General features: G+C 60.4%; 2 protein-coding genes across 3 annotated transcripts; both read right to left on the reverse strand.

Annotated features, from left to right (window-relative positions):
- Positions 1–924: 924 nt before the first annotated feature.
- Positions 925–2,482, reverse strand: FTL (ferritin light chain). The gene is made up of 4 exons (XM_036307253.1): positions 2,159–2,482; positions 1,852–1,998; positions 1,431–1,556; positions 925–1,242 (listed from the first exon to the last, which is right to left on the reverse strand). The coding sequence occupies exons 1-4, from the start codon at positions 2,258–2,260 to the stop codon at positions 1,090–1,092; spliced, it is 528 nt and encodes a 175-aa protein (XP_036163146.1). The 5' UTR covers positions 2,261–2,482; the 3' UTR covers positions 925–1,089.
- Positions 2,483–5,199: 2,717 nt separating this feature from the next.
- BAX (BCL2 associated X, apoptosis regulator) lies at positions 5,200–9,720 on the reverse strand. Of its 2 annotated transcripts, XM_036307257.1 has the most exons (6): positions 9,615–9,720; positions 9,011–9,062; positions 8,763–8,912; positions 8,068–8,203; positions 5,774–5,878; positions 5,200–5,370 (listed from the first exon to the last, which is right to left on the reverse strand). In XM_036307257.1, exons 1-6 carry the CDS (start codon positions 9,646–9,648, stop codon positions 5,266–5,268), a joined length of 582 nt encoding a protein of 193 aa, XP_036163150.1. In that variant the 5' UTR covers positions 9,649–9,720; the 3' UTR covers positions 5,200–5,265. The 2 variants fall into 2 exon arrangements, with proteins under 2 accessions (XP_036163150.1, XP_036163149.1); XM_036307256.1 differs by lacking the exons at positions 5,200–5,370; positions 5,774–5,878 and adding an exon at positions 5,885–7,434 and having other exon boundaries at positions 9,615–9,706.
- Positions 9,721–10,138: the final 418 nt, after the last annotated feature.

Genomic DNA, 10,138 nt, shown 5'->3' on the forward strand with positions numbered 1-10,138 from the left:
GAGTTTTATTTTCAGGAGAAATATTTGTCCTTTCAGTTGTAGTCTTTACTAGGTCATAGTACATCTCTGCACCAATTGCTCTCCAGGGGAGTAAATAGCTCCGACGTTTGTATTTGGACGTGTGCGTGCTCATCCTTCCGGTCGGCCGCTGCGTTGGTGACACACGCACACAAGCCCCCCCCCCCCCCCAGGAGCACCAGTCGCCATCAGAGTGGGGTGACAAGCAGGAACGTGGTGCTGAGTGGACAGAAAGAACAGGTGTGTCCAGCAGCCACTTCTTCTTGGGTTCTACCCCAAACAGGGAAGGGCAGGGGGTCACTGTGTAACTGGGACTCAGCTTCAAATTTCTTCAGTTCCCGTTCGGATGATTTGGCCCCGTTTCACTTCCCTGTTTCCGTGCTGACCCCCGATCCCTGGCTCAGCAGCTTGTGCCCGTCATGTGCTCCCAGCCCCTCAGATTCACCTGACTGTGTCTCCCCGTCGCCTGCCTCGAATTGGAGTAAAGGCAGCAAGCAGCCTGGAGCAGGTCAGGTCTGGGTGTGCCTCCTGGTGGCCATGGGCTACTTACGTACTAATATCCTCCACTCACCCATATAAAGGGGCTGCAATTCTAGACCTTTCTCCCCGAAAGAGCCAGTTTGGCCCCGCACTTGGCGACTAAAAGGGTATGATTTCTGTCTGGTATTCTTAAGTGTCTGTTTGCAGCCAACAGCCCCTCCCTGGAGTCCGGGCTCCACCCTAGAGGTGGGGCCGTTAGTCTGACAGAGCAGAGAACCGCTACAAACACGTCTGTCCGCAGGTGGCTGGCGAGATCCCATCTTCCCTCCCTGCCAGCCCAGTGCCGTTAGCCTGGCGAAAATCAGATCCCGCCTCCTCTCCCACAGGGTGCAGGCGCGCGCGCGCACACACACACAAAACCACCAACTGTTGCAAAAAGCTTTATTGTCTCATTTGGTCCAATGCATGGGAGAGGGCTCCGGGGTGGTTAAAGGAATGGCTAGTCGTTTCGGGAAGAGGCTCAGGTAAAAGCCAGAGACGCCAAGGGGGTGCAGGGGGGGCCTCGGAAAGGCCTCTGGGCTCCAAAGGCTCCTAGTCGTGCTTGAGGGTGAGCCTCTCGAAGAGATACTCGCCCAGCCCAGCCTGGGGGCCGGCCAGCCTGCGGATGTTAGTCAGGTGGTCGCCCATCTTCTTGATGAGTTTCACCTCCTCATCCAGGAAGTGGTTCTCCAGGAAGTCGCAGAGCTGAGAGAAGGAAGAGACAATGCTGACACTTGCAGATAACAGTGCGACTGACGGGGGAACGACAGACAGACGGGGGAACGACGTTTGTTCACAAGGAAATTGGCCCAAGCGAGGCCAAGGCTTAGAATATAAACTCCATTCCAGGGAAGGTCTTGGGATGGGCAGATGCGGATAAAGGGGGTACTTACATGAGGGTCGACACGGGTCGAACCCAGGGCATGCAGATCCAAAAGGGCCTGGTTCAGGTTCTTCTCCAAGGCCAGGGCGGCTTCCATGGCGTCCTGAGTTTTGCCCCACTCATCCTGGGAAGGTTTCTGCGCCAGACAGAAGGCTCAGAATCGGCCACATACCCCGCAAAGGACTAAAAACTACATCCCCCAACATTTGCAGGGGCAAAGGGCCTAGCCTGAGAGACGTCTAACACCCCCCCCCCCTACCCCCGCTCCTAAGACCACGCTGCGCCTCCATTTCTAGCCACAACAAGAACCCACACGGATCAGAAAATCTCCCAGAAGCCCACGCAGCGTCGAAACGGCGGGGGGCGCAGGCACCCCGTGGGCGCGCAGGGGCTGCTGGGAGATGTAGTCCGCGGGCCCACACACTCTCTACCTGCACGTCCTGGAAGAGAATGCGGCCGCCGCGCTTGTTCTGCAGCTTCAGGAGATGCTCCGCGCCCTCGCGCTTCTTCTCGGCCAGCTCGCGGAAGAAGTGGCCCACGCCCTCCAGAGCCACATCGTCGCGGTCAAAATAGTAGCCCTGCGGGGAGAGATGGCGGGAACTGGTGGTTAGCGGGAAGCCAGGCCGGGTGTGCAGACTCCGCCCTCCGCCCAGCAGAACAAAGAGGGCCCCGCGGGCGCAGAGCCCGAGGTGCGCAGGGGCGGGGAACGCGGGCCAGGGGTGCCCCGGGGACCCTTACCAGAGAGAGGTAGGTGTAGGAGGCCCGCAGATGCAGGTTGGCCAGGCGGTTGACCGCGGCCTCCACCTCGGTGGAATAATTCTGGCGAATTTGGGAGCTCATGGTTGTCCGGCAATAAGGAGTTTAAGGTAGAAAAAAACCAAAACAAAACCGCTGTTGGCTGGTCCCGGGGGTGGTCCTGAAGGTGGTGAGTGGCTGAGACGCAGGAGAGTGGCCGGAGGCTGGAAGAAGGGGCGTCCCTGGGTCTGTTCCGTCCAAACACTGTTGAAGCAAGAGACAGATCCGGGAGCTCCGAGTGCGCTGCGAGGGGCTGCGGCCAGGCGCCTTCTTTTATAGCCCCCGGGGCCCCTGGCAGGGGGGGCAATGGACCAATCCGTGGTGCTGGTGGGCAGGGCCTGGGGCCCCCCAGTGACCAATCCGGGGCAGATAGGAGTCCCAGACCCCGCCTGGGAGGTGGGGAAGTCACGCGCCTGTTGCTCGAGGTTGTTGTGAAATGGGGAATTGAAGGGGGGGGTTGGAAGGGGGGGGCGCTGATTCGGGGTAGTCAAGGGATTCTGGGGGTCTCTAGTAGGCAGACTAATGGAGACACTGGGAGCCCTGGAGATTGATCCTGTGGGGGTGCCTCAGGAAAGTAGGTTGGATTCTGGGGTTCTCTGGGAGCATAGGCTTTTCTGGAACCCTGGGGCCTCCAAATTACTGGGGTCTGCTTTGGGAGCTGAGGGTTCCCCAGATCACTGGGAAGTTTGGAAGACAGTGAGGTGGTGTTTCTGGAACCTTGGGGGTCTCTCTGCAAGATGGGTTGGAGGGGAGCCCCGGGGTTCGCTGAAAGGTGGGGTTACTTTATTTTATTTATCTTTTGCCTTAATGTTCGCAGTGGAAGACCTATTTTTCTGGAAACTTCCTGGGGGTCTTTAGGCCCTAGAGGCGAGCTGCAAGATTAAAAGAGCAGGGGTTCTAGAGCCTTGGTGTCACCCCAAGACTGGGGGAGAAGGGTGTTTTTGGAAGCCCAGTACCTAGGGGTTGTTGTTTTTTTTTTAAGGGGGTCTTGGAGAGCCCTTGAGAGTGAGTCTGGGACCCTTGGAATGCCTCGGGGCCCTCTCAGAGGCCCACTGTTTTTCTGGGAGCTGCGATGGGGTGGGGTGAAACGCCAGGGGAGCTTTGGGGTCTCTCTGAGGCTGCATTTCCTGGAGAGGATTGGAGGGCAGCCAGAGACGCTGGGGTGCCCTCTGGCTCTGAAGCAGTCTCTCTGAGGTTGTCCCTGCCTCGCCTGGCACGTGCTCCTTCTAAGTCACAAAGGGAGGCCCTGGATTCAGGGGGGCCTGCGGATGGGACGTCTGTCTGCGGCCAAAGTACATTTTTCAACTGTGCCAGGTCCAGGCTGGGGTCTGGGAGGCGGAGCTGACCCAGACCAGGATAGAGCCTCCTGTTGTGGGGGGAAAGGACAGGACGGACTGGACCCTGTGGAAGTGCCCTCGGGGAGGCTGCCAGGCCCTCACACTATTTACCTGGAGCCGCACCGAGCAGCCGGGGCAGGGTGCCCCTGACCAGGGAGAGGCAGGGCCCGGCTGGTGCCTGGGGTCCTGCAGGGGTGTCTGGGCCAGTGGCCAGCACAGCAGTGCTGAGTCATGCTGAACTCAGCTCAGGAAGGGGCTCAGGCAGGAGGGCGGGGGCGGGCTACTGACTGACCTCATCTCCCATGAGCAGCTGCCCGGCCCCCCCCCCCCCCCCCCCCCCGGACCCTGGGAACCAGGCCTGATGGCTCTGACCCCAGTCTGGCCCCCTCCCCCAAAGTGCAGCCTGGAGTGTGCTTTGTCTGACTTCACTGCCTTTTTAGTTCCCCCGTTATTTCCTTCTGGCTGCTGCCTGTGGCCGTATGGTCCCCGCTCTGGACGGTGACTCAGTCTCCCCTCTGTGCTATCTTATCTGCCAGACAGATCTCCCTTGGCTTGGAAACTCTGGGAACAGCCCCTAGGGGAGGGGAGCTGCCCCAGGCACACTGCCACCGCGGGCCTGAGTTACACATTCACCAGGTTTCCCGCAGCAGCCTACAGACCTTTAGCCTCAGGCAGGAGAGGAAGGGGTGAGACCCACATGATCGGGAGGACAGACAGACATCTGGGGGTTGGAGCTCCTGGGGTATGGAGGAAGACAGACCTACAGAGCGAGGGACAGAGACCCAGAGAGACGGGGACAGACAGAGAAAGAAGGGGACAGAGAGGGGGACAGTTAGAAAGAGACAGGGCCTGGCGAAAAGGGACGCGACCCTGTGACCGAGCGGGCTCCCTCTCTCATCCCCGTTCTCTCGGTGTCTACAGGCACCAGGCCTTAAGGAGCCCATCTTCCCCGGGGCCTGCTCCGCTCTGGACGCCCCACCCAGTTACCAGGCCAGACTGCAGAGCACCTCCTCCTCCAGCCGCTCCCCCCCACAGCCCGGGGAGCCCGTCTCCAGCCGTGGCCCCCACACAGGTTTGGGCCTGGTCTGCTCCCTAGGACCCTCCTATCCTAGCCTCCTCTCAGCTTTCCTGCCTCCAGTAGCTCCCCCTGCTCCCCGAGTCTTCCCAAGGTCCGATCAGCACCCCACCTCGCTCCTCCCCCCCCCCCCCCAGCTCCGTCTCAGTAAATGTGCAACTTGCCATATAGTGGAGGTTCCCGGGCGCGGGGGGGCCTGCTCGGTCCCCTGCACCCTGCCCTCCGCCCGCCCACCCCCTGCAGCCCTGCGCTCCTGTGTCTTGGTCAACACCCTACGTTGTGACACAAGTGATCGGAAGTCACCTCCATTCCCCCTCAAGACTGCAGGTTCCTGGAGGGCAGGGCCAGGACCTGGGGCATCCCTGACCCCCAGAGGGCGCTGGGCACCCTCCGCGCCATGTGTCAGCGCGGGGAGCCTGGGCTCTTGCGACAGCCGACAGCCGGGGCGGGGCCCAGTGACTCAGACGCAGGAGTGTGGCCCGAAAGAGGTTTATTGCCCCCCCCGAAACCACCCCTCCCCTCCCAACCCCCAATAATTACAAAAGTAAGAAAAAGGCCCCTGACCCCCAATCCCCACCCCTCCCAGAAAAATGCCATAATTTATGCAGAAAAGACACAGTCCAAGGCGGCCGGTGGCCTCAGCCCATCGTCTTCCAGATGGTGAGGGAGGCGGTGAGCACCCCGGCCACGAAGATGGTCACGGTCTGCCACGTGGGGGTCCCGAAGTAGGAGAGGAGGCCGTCCTGGGGACAGGGACATCGGTCACTCCGGCGATGCAGCCTCCGGCGGGGGAGGGGGGGGTAGGGGGTCAGGAAGAGGTCAGAGGGCGGGAGCCGGGGGCAAGGGCGGAAGACTAGCAGGTGTTCAAGAGCTGGGGTCAAAGGGTTATCACAGAACTTGAGGATTCCAGAAGAAGTGGAGGGCAGAAAGTAGGCGGCAGGTCAGGGGGTCACCGGGAGGTCAGAGGTCATCGGGTCAAAGGTCACAAAAAGGTCATCCGGTCCCCGAGGGACCAAGGGTTGATCAGATACGTGAGGAAATGCATTTACAGGCCACGTCTGATGAGGTGAACATGCGGAGGGCGGGGGCACCCCTGAGGTGGGCTGGGGGGGGTTCCGGAGGAAGGGAAGGGGTTTGGGGCCTCACCCAACCGCCCTGGTCCTGGATCCAGCCCAGCAGCCGCTCTCGAAGGAAGTCCAGCGTCCAGCCCATGATGGTCCTGATCAGCTCGGGCACTTTGGTGCACAGGGCCTGGGGGAGTGGGCGGGCCTCAGGGGCAGGCCGGTCCCCCTTCCTCGGCTCTGCCTCCTCCTGCAGCCCCGCAGCCTCCTTCCCCCGCGGCCAGAACCAGCGTCCTACATGTCGCCTGGACCGGGCCCCTGCCGGCTGCCTGCCCACACCCCTCCCCGGCTCCCAGCGCCCGGGGGAGCAGGAGGCAGAGCTGGGCCCGGGGGCCTGAGGGAGGCCCTGATGGAACACAGTCCAGTGGGTGGCGCTCTCCGGGGCCTCATGCCCTTCCCATCCCCATGCCCACCAGCGCCTCCTGCTGATACTCGGGCCTAAATGGGCCTCACCCAGAGGAACGTTCCCTGGTCCCTCCGAGCTCGGGGCTAGGTCACGTCCCCAGAGAGGGCTCTCCTGGCCTTCAGGCCAGGGACGACTCCACAGCCCCATACACGGCCTCTCTCCAGTCCCCTGCACGCCCGCGTCCCGCTGTCCGCTGCGTCTCCCCTCCTGGGGTCCCCACCCCACCGTCACCGTGACTGCTGGCCCCTCACCTCACCGCCAGCATTCTACCTCATTCATTAGCTCAATATCCCAAACAAAACACAAGGCTATTTCGCCCGGCCGGCGTGGCTCAGTGGTTGAGCATCGACCTATGAAGCAGGAGGTTACGGTTCGATTCCCGGTCAGGGCGCGTGCCCAGGTTGCAGGCTCGATCCCCAGTGTGGGTTGTGCTGGAGGCAGCCAATCAGTGACTCTCTCTCATCATTGATGTTTCTCTCTCTCTCTCTCCCTCTCCCTTCCTCTCTGAAATCAATAAAAATATATATATATATATTTCCACACCTCTAGTGCTACTAGCTGAGTCCAGGTCAGTCATTGTTTGCAGGGACTACCTATAACAGGTACCCCCTCCCAGCTCCTCAGCTTTTGCCCTTCTGTCCCATAATCCCTTTTTCTACTCATAATGGCCAGAACAATTTGTTGAGCTTCCCTTCCCCCAATATATATATTTTTAAATTGATTTCAGAGGGGAAGGAAGAAGGAGATTGAGATAGAAACATCAATGATGAGAAAATCATTGATCAGCTGCCTCCTGCACGCCCCCTACTGGGGATTGAGCCTGCAACCCGGGCATGTGCCCTGACCAGGAAACAAACCCGGGACCCTTCAGTCCACAGGCTGACGCTCTATCCACTGAGCCAAACCGGCCAGGGCCTCCCCCAATATTTTAACATGAGAATCTTCAGAGAAAAGTTAAAAGAATTCCACAGTGAACAACCATACGCCTGCAACCTAGATTCTACAATTAACATTTTGCTATACTCGCTGGAATAATATGTTAAGTGTATAAATCAGGTCACCTCACTCTCCTGTTTACAATCAGCCAATTGCCCTGGCGGGGATGCCTCGGCTGGGTGAGCGTCCTCTGTGCACTGAAAGGTTGCGGGTTCGATTCCCGGTCAGGGCACACGCCCAGGTTGCGGGCTCTCACCCCTCCGTTGCGTGCAGGAGGCAGCCAATCGCTGTTTCTCTCTCACATCGATGTTTCTCTCTCTTTCTCTCTCTCCCTTCCTTTTTCTCTAAAATCAATGAAAACATACTTAAAACAATAATAATAAAATAAAACCAGCTAACCACTCCATCTCACTCCGAGTGAAGTTGAAGTCTTTACAGTGGCCCGTCAGGCCCCTCCAAACCTGCCCTCATCTCCTACCCTTTTCCCCTCCTCACCCGGTTCTAACCACAAGGGCCTCCTCAACCCATAAGGTCTGGTCTTACCCCAGGGCCTTTGCACTTGCTGTGCCCGCTCCAGATGCTTTCCCCCGATCCTTATATGTCACTGCACCTTCCTTGTCGTTCCAACTTGGGCTTTCATGTCACCTCCCCTGAGAAGTCTTTCCTGGTCCGTTTGTCCCAAACCACACCACCCTCGCTTACTCCTCTCAGCACCCGCCGCTCGATGCGAGCGCCTTGAGAGCAGGGACCTAACCCGCTTTGTTTGGTGCCGCATCCTGGGTGCAGAGTACAGGATGGCACATAGTAGGCCCAGTAAATATCTGTTGGATGCACACATGAATGAAGGAACAGACAGCGGGCTCATAGCTATCTCCTTCGGCCCGTCTGGGTTGCCACAGGGGTTGACGCCACACCTCCCAGGTCCCCCGCGGGTTTGAGGGGAGCCTTCCTGGGCTCCCTGCCCTGCAGCCACCCACCTTGAGCACCAGTTTGCTGGCAAAGTAGAAGAGGGCGACAACCCGGCCCCAGTTGAAGTTGCCGTCGGAGAACATTTCAGACGCCACTCGGAAGAAGACCTCTCGGGGGGAGTCTGTGTCCACAGCCGCGATCATCCTGCAGGAGAGAGGGGAGCCGGTGGCGGAGGGGACCAGGCGGAGCATGCAAACTGGGGCACCCGCCCCATAGACCAAAGATGAGGAAACTGAGGCCCAAGGCCAGTTTGAAACGAAAAGCAAGAAGCCAACGCAGGGGAAAGGGACCAGATGGACATTTAGGACAGTGGGGAAATGAAAATGACCCCCTGACGGAGGGTTTCAGGATCCTATGGGCCCAGCCGGCCCAGCTCAGGGGTCGGGCGACGACCTATGAACCAGGAGGTCATAGGTCGTCCAGGCACTGTGCAGTATGGGCCATGCAGGGGGCAGCCCATCAATGATTCCATCTCATCACCGATATTTCTCTCTCTCCCTCTCCTCTCTGAAATCAATAAAAATCTTTTTTCTTTTTTTTTTAAAGATCCTTGGGGAGGGGAGGTCTGGGAGTCAGAGTGCTGAGTTGAGTGACGGGCCGGACCCCCAGGTCTGCAGGAACTGGGGGGCAGTGGACCTGGACTCAGTGCTCCTCAGGGAAGGGGGGGCCGGGAGCTGGGACTCCTGGGTTCCGGGGGCCACACCTCTGCAGCTCCATGTTACTGTCCAGCTCGTCGCCAATGCGCTTGAGGCACTCGCTGAGCTTCTTGGTGGATGCATCCTGGGGCACCCTGGGCCCGAGGGGCAGCTGGGACGCCTCTCCCCCCATGTGCTCTGCTTGATCCTGGATGAAGCTGGAGGCGGAACGGAGGAGGGGGCACCATCAGCACGGGGGGCGGGGGGCGGGGGTCACGCTTCAAATCCGCTCCACAATAATCGACCTCACACTCACCCCTTTAGTAAAAGGGCCCCTGTCTTCATGATCTGCTCAGAGCTGGTGGGCCCTGGAGGAGAGAGGAGGGAAGAGGTGCCTGGACTCATGGGTTCTGAGGGCCCTGGGGGGGCTCATGGCCCCTGATGGAGGTCAGTGCTGGGGGGCCCTGGGTCCCTGGAAAGTGAAGTGATTGGTGGCCCGGACAACGGGGTCCCTGGTGGAGAAAGGCGGGGAGCCTGGGCCCGCATCCCACACTCTTCCGGGAAGGGAGACTCGGGGAACCCTGAAAGCATCCCGGCCCGAGGGGACCCCGGGGAGACCCGCCCCTCCCACCAGGAAGTGGCGCCGGCGACAAGCCCGGGCTTGCCCCGGGGGCTTGAATTCTGGGGTCCCCGGCTTCTCGGGGGTCCCGGAGCCCCGGGCAGGAAGGGATCGGGGCGCGGAGGCCAGAGAGCCAGGGGACCTCGGGGAAGGAGGGGGCTGGAGGCTGGCAGCGCCCGACCCGGGAGTTTCCGAGCCGGAGAGCGTGGAAGATCGCACGCCCCGGGATCCGCGGGCGGGATCGGGGGGGCCGGCCGGCGGGGGGCTCGCCCTCCTCCCGCCCGCCTGCCTCCCGCCTCACCCCCGTCTCTGGGCTGCTCCCCGGACCCGTCCATCACCGCCGCTCTCGCCGCCGCCTCTCGCCGGGTCTGCCCCGGCGGCTGCGGCACGCCCCCGGTCACGTGAGCAGCCCGCGGAGCGTGCGTCGCGCCACGTGACCGCCCCGCAAAATGGCCGCCGGGGCTCTGCCCCGCAGGGCCGCCGCTCACTGCCCCGCACCGGCCGCGCTCGTCACGTGACTGTGCAAGCAGCCCTGCCCTTCAGGAGCTGGTCCTGGCGCCACGCCCCCCGCCACCCGTGCAATCACAGTATAGCTGTCATTCATTCATCCATCCATCCATTCATTCATTCGTTCATCCATCCATTCATTCATTCATCCGTCCATCCACCCATCCATCCATTCGTTCGTTCATCCATCCATCCATCCATCCATCCATCCATCCATCCATCCATCCATCCATCCATCCATCCATTCATTCATCCAGCCATTCATTCAATCATTCATTCATTCATCCATCCATCCATTCATTCATTCGTTCATCCATC

Source organism: Myotis myotis, unplaced genomic scaffold (assembly GCF_014108235.1).
Source record: "Myotis myotis isolate mMyoMyo1 unplaced genomic scaffold, mMyoMyo1.p scaffold_m19_p_45, whole genome shotgun sequence".
NCBI classification, from domain to species: Eukaryota; Metazoa; Chordata; class Mammalia; order Chiroptera; family Vespertilionidae; genus Myotis; species Myotis myotis.